This window comes from Marasmius oreades, chromosome 7 (genome assembly GCF_018924745.1).
Source record: "Marasmius oreades isolate 03SP1 chromosome 7, whole genome shotgun sequence".
NCBI classification, from domain to species: domain Eukaryota; kingdom Fungi; phylum Basidiomycota; class Agaricomycetes; order Agaricales; family Marasmiaceae; genus Marasmius; species Marasmius oreades.
The window spans coordinates 2413857-2429508 of record NC_057329.1 but is presented as its reverse complement, the minus strand read 5'-3'; the positions used below and the strand labels follow the sequence as shown (position 1 = coordinate 2429508).

Below are 15652 nucleotides of genomic sequence, written 5' to 3'. Positions count from 1 at the left end.
AACATTTTCGAGTACCACTTCCACACACCACTTACCGTATCAAAAATTTGACTCGAGTATTTTAATAGTGCTCAAAACGTTAACCTGAATTTATGAGGATTTTAGGATAGCTGTAAGAAGCCTCGGAGAGTGTCCGAGGGTGATTCGAGAAGTGCAAAGCGTTTTGTCACGTATCGTCACGTCCGGCAAGACTTCGGCAAGTAGCAAAGCTCGCGCCAGGCCAGCTCACTGCCGTCTCGCTTACAGGTCGATTTGGGACCTCTGCTGTATCGTTTGGCTTATTCCACACTACCGTTCACTCCCCTGCCTCTGAAACCTTGTATTTAATGCGAGTGTTTTTGTTTACACTTAACTACGTATCTAAAATTTTGAGATATATTCCGGAATGTACCGTTCCTGGGCTGTCACGCTGTAATCACGACCAGATCTGAGCTATATTTTAAATTTCATTTCATATCCTTTGTCTTTCAGTGGCTACAACTGTACATACAAGCTCATGTGTAGTCTACGGATCCTACAAAAAATTGCCGAGCCCACAAATAAACGGGAAGACCAAGTTTTATCCAATTTTGCATATCCTTGTCATTTGCACATCGGAAACCAGAATAGTACGTACTGAGTACGTTTTCCATGATGACCAACAAATGCCAATCCAAAATGATTTTGCCTTGGGGAACACAACCCGAGTGTGGCTGCTCTCTTCATTGCCAGAATTCTGTAGGTACTAGGCAATGGAGGAAACCAACGGTTGGACTGGGAACATGAGATCGCAGGAATATGTCTTCGACCTCAACCGTGTTGTGGTTCCCATTATGTGCTCGGTGCGGAAGATACATGTGGTCTGGATTTCCGTCCGATAACATCCGCCGGCATCGGGTACTATACCTCGGCCCGCGCTCTGGAACCAATTTCCGGTGACGCGGCTACCGGATATACATGCAGGAATTTATTTAAATACGCGTTAGCCATGGGGCCTTCGAGGTCTCTTCTCCTTCTCCCACACACTTGCCATGTCCTCCATTCCCCCTACCACTACCTCTAATGCAGTTCCCAAACAGCTCGTTCATAAACTCAGTTTAGGAGGTTTAAAGTCTAGCAGCATATGGAAGAAAGGGTCTAAACCGAATATTGCACTGTGGCTCACGAAAGACCATCAAATCTACCAAGAGGAGATTCCATATCCAGAGTGTGAGCCTGATGATTGGTATGCATCCACAGCCATTCCTCATCTCAGAGTGGTCTCTGACACGTTGTTCAGTATCGTTCATGTACGGGCGACAGGTATATGTGGTTCCGAGGTACCCTCGTTTTACAGTCATTTGAAACCCTTTCCGCTGAATATGTTCGCAGATACATTTCTGGAAGTCGGGAAGAATTGGTGATTGCATGGTCGATCATGATTTGATCCTCGGTGCGCCGCGACATCTGTATAACTGGGAACACTTCTGAATACGTTCTATTTCTCGGTAGGACACGAATCAGCAGGAGAAATTCTCGACGTCGGGTCAAACGTGAAAAACTTCACGAAAGGTGGCTTTCCCCTCCTGGATCATTGTTTCGACGTCCAAGGCTGATTTACACTACGCACGAGCTAGGTGATCGTGTATCAATCGAACCAGGCGTCTCCTGTTGGGAATGCAAACAGTGCATCTCAGGCCGCTACAACCTTTGTCCCTCCGTGAAATTCAGTGGTACCCCACCCTCTCACGGAACCATGGCCCGCTATATCTCACACCCAGCTCGATTCCTGCACAAGTAAGTCGTGACAACATGAGATCAGCAATGACACCGTTCATTTCAATGTAGGATACCCACGACAATGAGCTACGCTCAAGGAGCTCTCATCGAACCTCTCTCAGTAGGGGCAGGAGCCGTTTCTCGCGCCAACCTCTCCCTCGGTCAGCCTGTTCTCGTCTGCGGCGCAGGTCCGATAGGGCTTGCTGCAGCTATATGTGCCCGTGCATCCGGAGCACACCCGATTGTTATCACGGACTTGGAGGAATCCCGACTTCAGCAAGCCAAAGATATTGGGTTTGATCGGACTTTGAAGGTCGAGATGGATTGGGACAAGAACGAAACGGCGAAACGAATCAGGGACCTCTTCAAGAGCGGGGATGAGGTTATACTGGTGCCAGAGGTAGCATTCGAGTGTACTGGAGCTCAGTCAAGTATTGTTTCTGCTAGCTACGTGGGCATTCATCATTCCATCCCGGGTTCCCACAAAATCTGACTTTGAATCCAGGCCATCGAAGCCGGTGGAACTTTACTCCAAATTGGATGCGGTAAGCCAGATGTCGAAATCCCGTTGATGGCAATGAATTTCCGCGAGGTGAAGTAAGTTGGATTTATACAGAGATAATATGCAACCAAAACTTACCCTCGCTTCAAACCAAAAAAGCATCATCACCTCCTTCCGCTACAAACAAACGTGGCCAACCGTTATCCGCCTCATGCACGATGGCATATTCCATGGGGCGGATAAACTGATAACACATTCATTTCCTCTCGAAAAGACACTCGAAGCATTTCAGACTTGCATTACAAGGGAAAGTAGGAGCGTCAAGGTCCAGATTCTGGATTGAATCAAAGTGAGCCAATTCCTTGCAGTTTCAAGTATACCTTCCCTCCTTTTCGCGTCCTCGGCCTTTTGAGAACTTCTACGTATCGAGTGACACAGGTTGTTGAAGTTTTATTCAATGCCAACATGAAAAATAATTCTCTTTGATTCATACTGAACAACATAATCATAATATGTTCTTCACTGTTACATGAGGAAAGAACTGAAATAGATACGCTATGGTGCTAAGTGAGTAGGTAAGTATGATTCAGCGAAGGAATGTCACGCAGTGCAGGGTCTCCTAAAGGGAGGGCGTAAACCACTACTTTCTGGGCCTCTTTTTGACTTCTTCCTCTTTGCAAGCATGTAACATCAATTTATTTGGATGTCCCGGTGTCATCCCAGAATGTCCTTTCGACCAGTCGTACGAGATTGCATATGCGAAGATGTTACCAGTGTGGTTGAAGGCACTGCAGGCGATAGCGGCGGGAGCAGGCTCAAAAGCTGAGTGATTTGAGTACCGATGAAAACACGCATGATTCGAACTCACTTTTCAGGCGCGTCCGGGCGTCCTTATCCCAGAAGTGAATGGTTCCGTCTGAACCTTTGGACAGAACAATATGTCAGAACCGAAGCTGAGCCAAGCCAAGAACGCAACAAACCGCAAGTGGAGAACGTTCCGTGAACAGGATGGAAAGAGATGTCATTGACTGCGTAAACCATTGCCTGGTCCTTGTTGTTGGGAACAGAATCCCTACGGTGGCACTTGAATGAGAAGTTGTTTCTGTTCATCTAGATTAAATCTTCGGCTGTATAATCGAGTAACCAGAAACTTACCCGCTATCTTTATCCTCCACATATCTGTTCAAAAGAAACGTTATAAGCGTTCGAGACGGCGACCATCGATTATTCCAAGCTCACTGAATTGCAACTCTCCCTTCAATACTGCCAACAGCAAACCCGCTATTCTGAGAAGCGGTAAAACAAGAAACGACGCGTGTTTGCCACTTAAGTGGCGAAGTTATGGTTTTATACGGCGTTGTGGGGTTGGTCAAATTGTATATTTGGATGTGACGCTCGGCAGTTCCAACCACCATCAATGGGTATTGCACGTCGAGAGTGTAGCATCTTTCTGGGAGGGTCACGCTTGCAACAGGTTGGGCGCTTCGTAGGTCCCAGTACTACAGCCAATTCACAGTTAGAGAACGCGACAAACACTCATCTTGATGTGAAAGCGCACCTTTATCGTCTTGTCCCAGCTGCCAGTAGCCAAAATGTTCGCTTGTGGTGCTTCAATCCACTTGACGACTTTGATGGGTGCATCGTGTTGTGCGACTTGGGTGGCTTGACCAGTGGTAGTATCGAACATACGTCCAGCATTGTCGGCTCCTCCTGAAAATAATTTGGTTCCTTCCTATAGAGATTACGGAAGATCAGAACTCATATTTTTCTGTAGATGATGAATCTGTCACGCGCCTTGTTCCAACAGACGGATAGCACAGGCCCTTGATGTTGGTACATTGCTTTGCCTTGAGACTGGCCTCCTGCTCCTATTTCGTATATGCGAACCTGAAATACACCTTTCGATACGGTGAACGTTCAAGCTTAACACAGAAGACACGCACACTGTTGTCCCAACTGCCCACTGCTAGATAATCCGCTTGTGAGGAAAAAGACATGGAGGATACCGAGTCTGTAGGGGGGTCGGATATTTCGATGTCTTTCTCAGCATTGCTGGTCGTGGCTGTTGTTGATGTCGTACTCCCAAAGAACGACATCGTGGATGTTGATAATGAAAGGCGAAAGAAGTTAGTGGGCGCGGAGAGATGTTGTTGCTATCCCACGGTTGCTCTCCATATTCATCCCACTATCTCGGCTGCAAAAAATTTCCTATTCGCTTCACGCATGCAGCAAAAATTTTCTATCGTACCGGCGATGATTTCTCATTCGAAAAACACAGTGGGGAGGTCATCCTCTCTCGCACCCAAGGCAAGTCGTCTCACTAACATCTGCGGCATCTTTGACTCATTCTGACTACAGTCTTCGCGCAGGGGAAAACGAAAGCAAAACAGCGATATCTGAAACGGAAGAAAGAACGTAGGAAACACAAGAAAGTGCAACCCAAGCATGGTGAGGGAACCGCAAGAAACGAGATCGAAGAAGACGAAGAGAGTGATTTGAATGAGGATGTTGAGGATAAGGTCGATGTAATGGAGGTTGATGAAGATCATACCGAACTCCCGATGTCGATCGAAAAACCTTCCAAAGAACCAAGGCTCGAAAAGCGGCTCAAGAAACGCCGTAAACTTAAAATTTCTCCAGAAGAGAGTGCCGGGCAGTCCATTGAAAAGGACGAGGGAGGAGCTGCGCAACACGAAGAAACAGAGTACGAAGTCCCAGAGGCCTCTGCCCCAAGTCGATCACTATCTCCAGCAGCAGCCCTACCGTCGTTCCCACTCCCATCCCTACCCGATGCACCCACGCAGTCTGCCTTAGCTCTTCAAGGTTTGGACCAGGCTCTCATGGACGCAGAGGTTGTAGACCCAAGCATCGTTCTACCGATCTCCCGGCAAGGAGGCACGGCAACGGGTTTGAGTGAAAAGATGCAGAAAACGCTACAAGAGCTGGGAATAACCGAGTTATTTGCCGGTGCGTGATTTAACTATGTGACTGCTTCATTTTGTATGTTAATCCCTCTTGGTTGTCTCAGTTCAGACTGCCTTACTGCCTTTCCTCCTACCCAGCGACCCATGGCAGAAGTCGCTTTATCAACCCTATAATCCACCCCGGGATGTGTGCGTTTCAGCACCCACTGGAAGCGGGAAAACACTTGCCTATGCTGTTCCCATCGTGGAGGTAACAAACAATTGTTTTCCTCAGGTTGCAGGCGCTGAAAATTTTGATTCAAGATCCTAAGCAGCCGGATAGTCACTCGTTTACGCGCCCTGGTCGTTTTGCCCACTCGGGACTTAGTTGCTCAGGTCCGAGAGACATTTGAAGCCATCAGCAAAGGACGAGGATTGAAGGTGGGCCTTGCTTATACTTCAAGGAAGAAAGTCACACTAATCCGACATGAAGATTGGAATCGCAACAGGACAACACTCCTTTACCCACGAGCAATCACATCTTGTCGCCGATAGAACGTCAAGGTGCTGTTCGTTCTTCTTATTCGCCTAACACCTTTTAACTCAGAGATCAGCCTGCTAGGTGGTTCCAGCAAGGTCGACATACTTATTTGCACTCCGGGAAGACTCATTGACCATCTCACGGGAACCCCCAATTTCTCGTTGCAACACCTAAGGTTTTTGGTCCGTAAAATATCAAATATTGTTTCACTCGAGACTCAAGCCTTTGCAGGTTATCGACGAGGCCGATCGTCTACTTGCGCAATCATACCAAGATTGGCTAATTCAAATTTTGGCAGCCACCCGCCCACCCAAACCGAGTGCCCACTACCTTCTAGAAGACCTGGTCAAAGACGCAAACTCCTTGTGGGAAAAGGCCCAATCGAGGTCGCGTGCAAGGCATGATGCTCTCAATCCTGCTTTCCTGCACCTTCTCCCTTATCCTGACTGTCCCTCTTTCCTACCCGAAAAAAAGGAGATTTCTTGTCAGAAACTCTTGTTCTCTGCAACCCTTACTCGCGACCCTGCTAAACTCGCTTCGCTGGAGCTCAGGGATCCGAAGTATTTTGTCGTACATCGTACTCCTGAGAAGGGAGATGTTCTCGACAACAGCGTACTTGACGTGGTTACTGAGAGATTTACATTCCCGGAAACCTTGAAGGTGACTCCTACGGATTTTTTATAGGGTTACATAGCTGATAGATTCTCTCTGCAGGAACATATGATCGTGTGCGAAACCGCGAAGAAACCACTGATTCTTTTACACCTTATCCACCAACACCACATTGCCAATGCCCTCATCTTCACCAAGTCCGCTGAATCCACCGCGAGACTTGTGCAATTATTCGATTTCTTCGAGCAAGCACGGACCAGCACTGGCGGTGGCGCCAATAACAGACCGCGAATCTCTGTTCGGGCTTACTCCAGCGATCTCGGTGCCGCTGAGCGTAAATCAATACTTGGTAATTTCAAAGACCAGGAAATCGAGATGTGCGTGCCTCTGTTCTGGAAAGTGATTCCCCTCATCGGCCGCACTGCTTAGATTGATTTGCTCCGATTTGATATCTCGAGGAATTGATATCAGTCACGTAGCACATATTATCAGCTATGATGCGCCAATTGACATGCGGAAATACGTTCACCGGGTTGGAAGAACGGCAAGAGCTGGCAAGAACGGTGAAGCATGGACACTGGTGGAAGAACAAGAGGTAAGTTCAAACCGCTGAGACTTCCGCTTACCCACAAATAACACTCGCAGGCACGATACTTCAAAACCATGGTGAAAAACGCGAGTCACCTCGAAAAGGTCAAGAGAGAGCGGGTGAGAGAGCAGGACCTTGCTGCCTTTCTACCCCATTATGAAGTAAGCTATTTTTTCTCTCTTGTTTAAGTTCCGTCTTCATTGCTTTGTACAGAGTGCGTTGACGCAGCTGAAAGAAGTATACTCACGACAGTGAAAAAAGTAGAGTATTGTTCATTTATGCTACATTACAATGTGGTGCGATATACGGATAAATACACTGTTCATATGACTCTTCTTTCGCAACGCGTCTCTTCATGAATACTTTCACAGTTTCTATCACAGAAGGGCATCGCGCATTTGCGGCATTTGTAAAATCCCCAATAGCCGCAGACGGAACAAATCATCCGAGCGGGGTAAGGCGGCGGAGGACTGTGAGCAGTGAAATAAGTTGGCACCGAACCTGGAAGTGACGCGATCTTCTGCGGTAATTACTCATTTAATAGAGGGCCAAAAATCAAACGAAGAAGTTCTCATACTGATTCCTCCAACAACGTCGCGAAGTTCTTGCGATATAAAAGTGCCGACCTCACGTTCATGGTCGACTTTTTCTTTTTGGCAGCAGGGGAATTCCCAGTGAGATTGAGATTCCGTTTGTCAGAAATTGGCTGTCTGGCGCGTCCTTTCGTGTATCCTTCTTCACCATCGTTGGCCACGGCTGATTCAGAGTAGTTTGACCTCTTCCATTCATGAGTGACTGATAGCTTTTTTCTCGCGATGGGAAAATGAAGCCTACTTCGAGTTCGTCCAGGTGTCTCTTGGTCCGTTTCGCGACTATTTCAGGCTCAATGCCCACCGAATTATTGACTTGCCTAGTCACTGACGATAGAGAAATATAGAAGGGGGTAAGTCATAGAGTGGTGAATATACTAACGCCTCTCCCGATTTCTTTTGGGTGGCATGATGGATAAAAAGATTTAGGAGACGAGTCACGAAGTATCCAAATTCAATGGTCAACTGCTACAACGTGACATGATATTCACTGCGATAAACTGACCGTATATACGCTCAGAAATCGGACATCTTACTGGTCGATGAGCGATGAGCCAGAAACTTGATCTGAACTTGATCTGAAGGAGCGCCCGTGCTTAGTAGAGGTAAATTACCGAGCACGCAATCCTGAAATTTCAACGCATCATGAGGCGATACGGTGTATTCCGTACGTTGTACTGGTTCTTGTTCAGTGACCACAAGTATGGGGCCTTCTGTCGACACAAAAAATCGCCGTCTTTCGCACGACCTTCCCACTCCAGACTCTGAATCCCCTCTACGATCCAGGAAACCTTACAAACTCTCAACGTTGTGCGCGACTGTTGAAAATCCTGACCAAAAGGATCAATATGGAAGCAGTTCTGTACCGATTTATCAGACAGCCACGTTCAAGGGTGTTGGAGGCGAATACGACTATACACGCAGTGGAAATCCGACCCGCAGTCATCTAGGTGAGTTTTGACTTTTGGCATCGATAGACGTTAATCTACACTTGTCTATTCATAGAGCATCACATTGCCAAAATTTCCTCTGCTAGTCATGCGTTCGCAGTTTCTTCTGGAATGGCCGCATTAGATGTCATTCTTCGTATGCTCAAGCCCGGAGACGAAGTCATCGCTGGAGATGATCTGTACGGCGGAACTAATAGGCTTCTTGCCTATGTACGCAACCACGGTGGTGTAACTGTTCACCATGTCGATACGACCGACCCAACGTCGATCATTCCATGCATCAACCCCACCAAAACAGCCATGGTTCTCTTGGAATCACCCACGAACCCGCTTTTGAAGATCGCAGACCTCGCACTCATAAGTAAAGAAGTCAAGGAACGAGCACCGGCAGCTGTGGTAGTGGTCGATAACACCATGATGAGCCCGTATCTTCAAAGACCTCTAGAACACGGTGCAGATATCGTTTATGACAGCGCAACAAAGTATCTCAGTGGACATCACGACCTGATGGCCGGTGTAATCACCTGTAACAGGGATGAGCTTGCCAAAGTCCGTCTCTCGGTCCATAGAATGTTCTCTTTGAACTGATTATTTCATTTCTCCAGCAAATAGCATTTACCATCAACGCTGCTGGGAATGCCTTAACTCCATTCGATTCTTTCTTGCTTCTCCGAGGTGTTAAGACCTTGGCTGTTCGTCTCGATCGTCAGCAAGCTACGTCGTCGCTCGTAGCTACCTATCTTCACTCTCTAGGCTTTAAAGTGAACTACCCTGGCCTTCCAGATCACCCAAGCCGAGAAGTACATCAGCGTATTTCAGACGGTAATGGAGCCGTCCTGAGCTTTGAAACGGGTAGCAAGGAAATCAGCGAGAAAATTGTTGGGGGTACCAGGCTGTGGGGAATCAGTGTAAGCTTTGGGTGTGTGAATAGTTTGATCAGCATGCCCTGTGTTATGTCGTGCGTGGTTTCTCTTCTCTTCCACTCAAATGGTTGTCTGTTGAACCCCTAATAGACACGCTTCTATCGATCCGGCAACTCGTGCGGCTCGCGGGCTACCTGAAGATCTCATCCGCCTTTGCGTCGGTATCGAAGATTCTGCTGATCTCCTGGACGATCTAGAACAAGCTCTCATAGATGCCGGTGCAATTACCTACAATTCTCAACTCAACCGTTATGTCCGAGTACAACCGGACGAAATTCTTCTTGAGAAGGCTGTCGAGAAGTTAGCTATAGGAAGTATCAAGACTCGCCAAGAGTGGTTTGTGAGTGCCCCTGGTAAAGTCATTCTCTTTGGAGAACATGCCGTTGTCCATGGTGTAGTAAGTTCGCCCTCTATTTTTTCCTTGTTGCCACTGCTAATCGCGATTCGATTAGACAGCGATAGCAGCTTCTGTCGATCTTCGATGTTACGGGCTTCTGACTCCTAGGGAGGATGGTAAGATGTCTGTACATTTCAACGATATTTCCAACTTCTACAAGGAGTGGGATATCGATACTCTTCCTTGGAAGAATGTTGCACCTCTATCCAAAGACAAGAATCACCCACCGGAACTTGATCAGCCGCTCATAGAACGTCTGTTGGAGGGCCCGCTAAAGCACCTGGAATCCACTCGAGAAAGCACTTCCTCACTCGTACTCATATACTTATACATGAAGCTGAGCAAACCCGGCTATAGGTTTGTCGAAGCTTAGTGCTGTACACCTTCGCGGGACTGACTTTCGAGCTCTGTAGACCCGGTTTCAACTTTACTGCAAGAGCCACTCTTCCGGTAGGAGCTGGTCTTGGTTCCTCTGCATCCTTCTCTACTTGTGCCGCCACTGCATTGCTACTATTACAAGCGCGTATAAATGTACCAGATTTACCTCCACCTTCTTCAGATGGACATATCCACATTTCTCACGAAGGCCGTCGTGCTATTCCACCAAAGACAGCAGAAGAAATCAATAGATGGGCATTCATCGCCGAAAAAATTCTACAAGGAAACCCCAGTGGCGTCGACAATAGCGTATCTGTTTTCGGAGGCGCCTTGGCTTATGTGAAGGAGGGATTTGGGAAGAAGAGCGGAATCGAGGCCATTCAAGGGTGAGCTGGTTCGCTCGGTGTAAGAACAATACTGATCGACCTGTAGTTTCAAATCTCTTCGATTTCTCCTTACAAACTCTAAGATTCCGCGATCTACTAAGCAGCTCGTCGCTGGCGTTGGCCAAAAGAAAATTAACGTGCGTCTCATCATCATCGAGTTTCGAAGCAATTCTCATACCGATTACGCGAAATGCAGGAACCGGAACTTGTTCAGTCGCTCCTAAATGCAATACAAGTCATAAGTGACGAGGCCAGACGCGTTCTTGCCGATCCAGAATTGAGCCGCGAAACCCTTCTAACAGCCTTAGCGGTTCGTCTTCTGCCTCATTAATTAAGGTGCTTCATTGACAAGCAGTGCATTTGCCTTAGGCTCTCATTCGAGAAAATCATAGTCACTTGGTTTCCCTAGGTGTCTCTCACCCAGCCCTAGAAGCGATCCGCGAAAAAACAGCATCCCCACCGTACAACTTGAGCACTAAGCTCACCGGTGCTGGGGGAGGCGGATGTGCCGTTACACTTGTTCCTGATGGTGGGTGGCTATTGAAGCGCCCCCCCCATATTGCTTCTTACACTTTTTTAATTCAGACTTCACGACCGATGTGATGCAAGATCTACTGGCTGAGCTTTCCGCAAACAACTTTGACCCATATCTGACCGCGGTCGGTGGTAGTGGGTTAGGCATCCTCTCCCCCCATGATAAACATAGAGTCAAACGCGCGGAACGTGCTGTTCCGGGACAAGTTACTCCCCCTAAATCCCCTCGAGAGCAGTCAGTTGAAGTCTACGACGATACTCTTCGGCCGTCGTTCGAGACGATGACGATCTCAGAACTTTCTGAATGGGCGCAAGAGCTAGGACGGTGGCTATACGTGTAATTTTAAGTCCTATCCCCGATGGTGTATGTGTGTACGATACTCTAATCACTGGTGTACATATACTAGATTTATAAAAACTCGACCGCTTGTGGACTGGTGATCGTGGACTGGCGTACTTAATCTCGTCGTCTCGATCTTGGTTAGAAACCGAGGAGACAAGTCAGTTGTGATGCAGTGATGTCCCAATCACACTCACTTGGTCAAAGATCCATCGGCACAAGTTCAAGTTCCATAACCTGAAATATGAATGAGGTCGTCGATCAACCTCGTACCAAGACTAAGATTAAGTATTATTTACACATGCATTATGCGGTATACAAGAAAATGTGGATATCACAGTCAAGATACACTATGTTAAATTTGCCTATTAAAAGAATCAGATGGTACCTTCAATCGCTATCGCAGCTAGTGTCGGAATCGAAATCATTTGGGTCACTAGGACGACAGAGGGTAACTAATCGAGTCCTTTTGACTTCGGAGTGAGCAGCTCCGAAGTACCGTACTGTCTCAAAGCTCCAGCTGAAGGAAATCAAGCAGGAATAAACAACTTGCAAACAATCGCATGAATGGAAGGCAACTCACTCCAAATTTCCCTTCATCCAGTGACCACACGCCTCCACATAGCGAGCTACGTCCTGATCCAGTTTCGACGATCCCCAAGAAGGTAATCTATCCTTAGCGGAGAGGTAGCGTTGCATGAGTTTCTCGCAGTATAACCCCACGTAATCGCAAGCCGACTGTAGACTCATGTTTCTGTGTTTCATGAGGACCGTAATGATATTGTTGCCGCCGATACCCTTGGCCTGCTCCATGTTCCAGGAGTAAACATCCTGTGTATGCACAAAGGGAGGATTAGAAAGAATCACCAACGACGATATCGAAGGCTTACATTGGCCCAGCACACCATGTCAGTGGCAGCCCAGTACATTTCCCGGAAGGTCGGATGCTCAAACACTTCCTCTGGAAGATTGATACCGAGTGCATATTCGAAAAGATCGAAGCAGAGGATGACCGCACTGTTGTCGCGACGGAGTTCGATGAAGGCGTCGACGTCAAGAACTTCACCGCGTTCGCGAAGCTCCGCTTCGGTAGAGACCGCCCGGATGTAGTCCGCGCAGTGCCTCAAAAACCGAGCAGAGGATACAGGTCCAGCCCCTCTAAAGTATCTCTCCCTGAAGCTATCACATACAAAGTCAGCTCATTCCCTCGACGAATGTGATTATGAGTTAGAGTTTACTCTTTAGTTATCTGAGCAAGCTTGCACGAATTGCGGTAGCCAGGATTGCGCATAGCTTCGAGGAAGATGTTCCCGGTGACCGCTGCGTCTTCTCCATTTTGCTCATCACTAACTTCGTCAACAACAAAGAGGAGATTGACCTGAAACCCGCGGATACGTAAGACAACGACGAAGAAAAGGACGAAAAAGCTTACAAAGTCGCAACATGTTCTGAACTCCTCGTAGGGGGCGTATGGGTAGGTGTGTGCGACGAGAAGTTCATTGCATCCTTGGATAAAGTAGGCGCGTTTTCGGTCGGTGAATACATCGTAGCCGTTGATCCAAGCAGAGGATTCGCCAGCTGCTTCAAGATAATGAGGGTTTATGGCGCCTTGGAGGGGACATATAGCAAGCAGATCGGGGAGGAGATATTGTCGAGGTCTGATGGTCATTTTGGGAAGAAAGAGGGTGTCGATAATGGGGGAAGGGTGCATGGGCGCAAGGCTCTTTATACCTCAAGTTTGCCCATATCCTTTCGGTTTCTACCGTGGTCGCAAGTCTCATCGTAATAGAAAATTTACAGATATGCTCAGGGTCTGGGATATCTAAGTTCAGAAGCAGGGTTCATAGATCTATAGATTCTGACGACAAACCTGAGTTTTACGGAACCATTTCGGCACAAAATAGGATGTGCACTCTGTTGCCAATATTCTTCCTGCACGGCTGTCATGGGTCAAGAAAACAACGAGTTTTGATCGTGAAAAAATATGACAAGATGACTTACCGAACTGTCGTGAGGTTGATGGCGAGACTGTGTACCGTAATAAGCTGTCGGTTGCTCAACTTCGACATGAAAGAAAGAAGACTGAAAATAACAGGGGGCGTCGAGCCTGGGTTTAAGAGCAAATTCTTTGCAAGGAAGCTCATTAAGCAAGATATGAGAGCCAGGACGCGAATGTCCTGTCCACAAAGTAACTGACGAGGCTAGCGTACACGTGGCGACTATGTTGCCTGTTTTGACATTCAGCGGCCGGCTAAGATACATGGATGGAGCAACGGGTTACGCCATCTTCCTCCCGTTCCTCCCTGATTTTGGCATCAAGTCTGAACGTTCCGAGGTTGCGTATGAGGCAGCAGGGCAGGGATATTTATTCTGTCTTTTTGACAGTTCCTGCGGTCACAAGATTTTGACTTAATTCCCGTAAATTATTACGGTTCAAACCTGTCAAGAACTGCTGTCCAGATGGTCACTCCGAACTCGACTACGACTACTTTCGACCAATGTCTCTGTCAACTTGAAGCGGAACTCGCTTTTCCCATGCGTACCGACCTGCAAGGGCGGTTCACGGAGTTTGAATTTGGCTGAAATCCGGACCGACCCGTTCCCCACAAAGCGACTGCCAGATTGGGAGGAGCGCTTACAGTGCGCTTAGGTTCATCCGATATCACCATTGTACCCAATTCAACTTTCCCTCAAACACGGCAAAATTATTGAAAATCAAAGCATCTGTATGAACCACCACGGGAGATGCGCTGCTTTGCTTGCGTTGAGCTCCCTCCCAATAATCGCCCACGGAGCGACTCCTGCTGCCAACGATCATCCTTTCGACGCTGGGCACACCCGGACCATTGAAGATGGCTCTCTTGTTCCACCAGTTTAAACTCCCGCTAGCAAGTAGTGGCTGAGTGGTTCTGGTTAGAGGACAGATAAGTCCACTTTCTTTATGGGCTATACAAATTGAAATCAAATGGCGTGCTTTTCATCGAACATTTCTCAAGAGATCTCCGCCTTGCAGCTTCAATATGTAATAAACGCTTTTTTGAAGATAATGCGCGCTGTTCTGTAGGGCCTCATGGAGCCTCTTGGGGTCACTGGATCTCTGTCTGGATCTGACACACATAAGTATCTCCAGACATTCAAGGCCTCAAGTTGGCCTCAAGGCCGACTTGCAACCAGAGTTTCGTACACTGGCCGAGTCGGCCTCTCCACGCCTCTTTCCCCCAATTCAAGTGTTCAGGTTCCGCATCGACATCAAGGGTTCTCAAGAGGTTCAAACAAAGATCGAGACTGTGGATACACAAATAGCTTTCACCTACGTCTACTTTTTGAGGCGCGGGCATCGAAATTCGACATTTGGCATTACCCATCCAGCTCGGAAATATTACCACTTCAGGGAAAGAACATTCTCCTGGGCGGCGCTATATTTCCAAGATAGAAAAGTCACATCACTCGCCAAAAGCTTCAACAAGTGGCTTCCTTTCTTCTACCAATATACGTCCGGAAAGACTTGAAAACATGCTTTGGCCCAGGTGAGGCATCTTTTGGTGTCTGAAGTTTCCGAAAAAAAATCGAAGACTTGGTTATTCCCAAGCTGAGAAAGTCAGAAACAAACTTTACACTCCGGCAACTGGAGATTAAATAGAGGCAAGTCGATGTGAATGCGTAAATCATCAGCCTAATGTAACACCACACACACCCCGTCGTCCCTGACATCGTGTCCGAAAAACTAATAATTATGTCAAACCCTTCGAATCCACCGTCACGGCCATCCATTCGCGTGAAGGTGGTTTCTTTCTGTCGTGTTGAAGAAAATATCTGAAATCCGTATTTCCGGAACGCAAGCCTGCCTTCTCGACGCGTGATTCTTTAGTCCCGAGTCCGCGGACATGGTGAGTTTGAAATTCGAACAAACAGGTGCATTGACGATAGCATGCTATTTACATTTGAAGAGCGAAACATTCAGCTGCGGTATCTTGAGAGTGAGATTTTGGCTCTCTTTAGCATTGAACTACTATCGAGATAGGACCGGAGGAGGGTTTTGAGAACGAATGTTTCACGCGATACTGCTTTTGGGAGTCTCCGTCTCAACCTGAACGTAACGCTCTCCATCGGCTAGACAATCTGTGGCCTGCAGTTGGGTCAATCCATGGGTTAAAATGGCCAACCAAGTAGGAACCTCAAAAAAATACCACGAAAATCAACTTTGATGATAAGATGGGCGAATTTCGGGATTTTCCTAACAGGCTCCGTAACACCCAGGCGCGGATTGACG

The 15652-nt window shown here is 47.5% G+C and overlaps 6 protein-coding genes across 10 annotated transcripts; 3 read left to right on the top strand and 3 right to left on the bottom strand.

The window, feature by feature from the left end:
- The first annotated feature begins 979 nt into the window (after nt 1–979).
- Nucleotides 980–2705, top strand: E1B28_011518 (uncharacterized protein). The gene is made up of 8 exons (XM_043156566.1): nt 980–1204; nt 1259–1298; nt 1351–1411; nt 1471–1530; nt 1596–1755; nt 1807–2188; nt 2243–2334; nt 2399–2705. The coding sequence occupies exons 1-8, from the start codon at nt 1011–1013 to the stop codon at nt 2580–2582; spliced, it is 1173 nt and encodes a 390-aa protein (XP_043006353.1). The 5' UTR covers nt 980–1010; the 3' UTR covers nt 2583–2705.
- E1B28_011517 (uncharacterized protein) lies at nt 2706–4391 on the bottom strand. Its single transcript, XM_043156565.1, has 8 exons — nt 4183–4391; nt 4034–4126; nt 3798–3971; nt 3479–3738; nt 3395–3418; nt 3220–3341; nt 3108–3161; nt 2706–3061 (listed from the first exon to the last, which is right to left on the bottom strand). The coding sequence occupies exons 1-8, from the start codon at nt 4333–4335 to the stop codon at nt 2880–2882; spliced, it is 1062 nt and encodes a 353-aa protein (XP_043006352.1). The 5' UTR covers nt 4336–4391; the 3' UTR covers nt 2706–2879.
- Nucleotides 4376–7157, top strand: E1B28_011516 (uncharacterized protein). 4 transcript variants are annotated; one of them, XM_043156561.1, is made up of 11 exons: nt 4376–4546; nt 4609–5206; nt 5268–5413; nt 5467–5583; nt 5636–5706; nt 5757–5865; nt 5915–6343; nt 6398–6672; nt 6725–6890; nt 6941–7045; nt 7098–7157. In XM_043156561.1, exons 1-11 carry the CDS (start codon nt 4463–4465, stop codon nt 7137–7139), a joined length of 2142 nt encoding a protein of 713 aa, XP_043006348.1. In that variant the 5' UTR covers nt 4376–4462; the 3' UTR covers nt 7140–7157. The 4 variants fall into 4 exon arrangements, with proteins under 4 accessions (XP_043006348.1, XP_043006349.1, XP_043006350.1 ...); XM_043156562.1 differs by having other exon boundaries at nt 4598–5206; XM_043156563.1 differs by having other exon boundaries at nt 6398–6890.
- E1B28_011515 (uncharacterized protein) lies at nt 7138–7904 on the bottom strand. Its single transcript, XM_043156560.1, has 4 exons — nt 7857–7904; nt 7719–7801; nt 7462–7662; nt 7138–7404 (listed from the first exon to the last, which is right to left on the bottom strand). The coding sequence occupies exons 1-4, from the start codon at nt 7882–7884 to the stop codon at nt 7207–7209; spliced, it is 510 nt and encodes a 169-aa protein (XP_043006347.1). The 5' UTR covers nt 7885–7904; the 3' UTR covers nt 7138–7206.
- A 199-nt stretch (nt 7905–8103) lies between these two features.
- Nucleotides 8104–11480, top strand: E1B28_011514 (uncharacterized protein). 2 transcript variants are annotated; one of them, XM_043156558.1, is made up of 10 exons: nt 8104–8424; nt 8480–8973; nt 9030–9382; nt 9438–9744; nt 9800–10101; nt 10158–10508; nt 10555–10645; nt 10705–10818; nt 10878–11037; nt 11094–11480. In XM_043156558.1, exons 1-10 carry the CDS (start codon nt 8178–8180, stop codon nt 11381–11383), a joined length of 2709 nt encoding a protein of 902 aa, XP_043006345.1. In that variant the 5' UTR covers nt 8104–8177; the 3' UTR covers nt 11384–11480. The 2 variants fall into 2 exon arrangements, with proteins under 2 accessions (XP_043006345.1, XP_043006346.1); XM_043156559.1 differs by having other exon boundaries at nt 8104–8973.
- A 147-nt stretch (nt 11481–11627) lies between these two features.
- Nucleotides 11628–13582, bottom strand: STS10_3 (Sesquiterpene synthase 10). Its single transcript, XM_043156557.1, has 6 exons — nt 13253–13582; nt 12815–13195; nt 12621–12760; nt 12273–12561; nt 11966–12213; nt 11628–11902 (listed from the first exon to the last, which is right to left on the bottom strand). Exons 2-6 carry the CDS (start codon nt 13091–13093, stop codon nt 11773–11775), a joined length of 1086 nt encoding a protein of 361 aa, XP_043006344.1. The 5' UTR covers nt 13094–13195; nt 13253–13582; the 3' UTR covers nt 11628–11772.
- Nucleotides 13583–15652: the final 2070 nt, after the last annotated feature.

What these genes read in the sequence shown, in the direction of transcription:
- E1B28_011517 (XM_043156565.1), bottom strand. Translation starts at nt 4,335, where the DNA reads ATGTCGTTCTTTGGGAGTACGACATCAACAACAGCCACGACCAGCAAT. An exon ending in GCTGGGACAAGACGATAAAG is followed by an intron (nt 3,739 to 3,797) that starts GTGCGCTTTCAC and finishes AATTGGCTGTAG; the next exon opens with TACTGGGACCTACGAAGCGC. An exon ending in CGCCCGGACGCGCCTGAAAA is followed by an intron (nt 3,062 to 3,107) that starts GTGAGTTCGAAT and finishes CAAATCACTCAG; the next exon opens with CTTTTGAGCCTGCTCCCGCC.
- E1B28_011518 (XM_043156566.1), top strand. Translation starts at nt 1,011, where the DNA reads ATGTCCTCCATTCCCCCTACCACTACCTCTAATGCAGTTCCCAAACAG. An exon ending in CGATCATGATTTGATCCTCG is followed by an intron (nt 1,412 to 1,470) that starts GTGCGCCGCGAC and finishes ATTTCTCGGTAG; the next exon opens with GACACGAATCAGCAGGAGAA. An exon ending in CGTGAAAAACTTCACGAAAG is followed by an intron (nt 1,531 to 1,595) that starts GTGGCTTTCCCC and finishes CGCACGAGCTAG; the next exon opens with GTGATCGTGTATCAATCGAA.
- E1B28_011516 (XM_043156562.1), top strand. Translation starts at nt 4,384, where the DNA reads ATGTTGTTGCTATCCCACGGTTGCTCTCCATATTCATCCCACTATCTC. An exon ending in CATCCTCTCTCGCACCCAAG is followed by an intron (nt 4,547 to 4,597) that starts GCAAGTCGTCTC and finishes TTCTGACTACAG; the next exon opens with TCTTCGCGCAGGGGAAAACG. An exon ending in CACTGGTGGAAGAACAAGAG is followed by an intron (nt 6,891 to 6,940) that starts GTAAGTTCAAAC and finishes TAACACTCGCAG; the next exon opens with GCACGATACTTCAAAACCAT.
- E1B28_011514 (XM_043156558.1), top strand. Translation starts at nt 8,178, where the DNA reads ATGGGGCCTTCTGTCGACACAAAAAATCGCCGTCTTTCGCACGACCTT. An exon ending in CCCTTCTAACAGCCTTAGCG is followed by an intron (nt 10,819 to 10,877) that starts GTTCGTCTTCTG and finishes CATTTGCCTTAG; the next exon opens with GCTCTCATTCGAGAAAATCA. An exon ending in CGTTACACTTGTTCCTGATG is followed by an intron (nt 11,038 to 11,093) that starts GTGGGTGGCTAT and finishes TTTTTAATTCAG; the next exon opens with ACTTCACGACCGATGTGATG.
- STS10_3 (XM_043156557.1), bottom strand. Translation starts at nt 13,093, where the DNA reads ATGCACCCTTCCCCCATTATCGACACCCTCTTTCTTCCCAAAATGACC. An exon ending in TCAGAACATGTTGCGACTTT is followed by an intron (nt 12,761 to 12,814) that starts GTAAGCTTTTTC and finishes CGCGGGTTTCAG; the next exon opens with GTCAATCTCCTCTTTGTTGT. An exon ending in CTTGCTCAGATAACTAAAGA is followed by an intron (nt 12,562 to 12,620) that starts GTAAACTCTAAC and finishes TGTATGTGATAG; the next exon opens with CTTCAGGGAGAGATACTTTA.
- E1B28_011515 (XM_043156560.1), bottom strand. Translation starts at nt 7,884, where the DNA reads ATGCCACCCAAAAGAAATCGGGAGAGGC. An exon ending in CAAAAGAAATCGGGAGAGGC is followed by an intron (nt 7,802 to 7,856) that starts GTTAGTATATTC and finishes CTCTATCGTCAG; the next exon opens with TGACTAGGCAAGTCAATAAT. An exon ending in CGACGTTGTTGGAGGAATCA is followed by an intron (nt 7,405 to 7,461) that starts GTATGAGAACTT and finishes TAATTACCGCAG; the next exon opens with AAGATCGCGTCACTTCCAGG.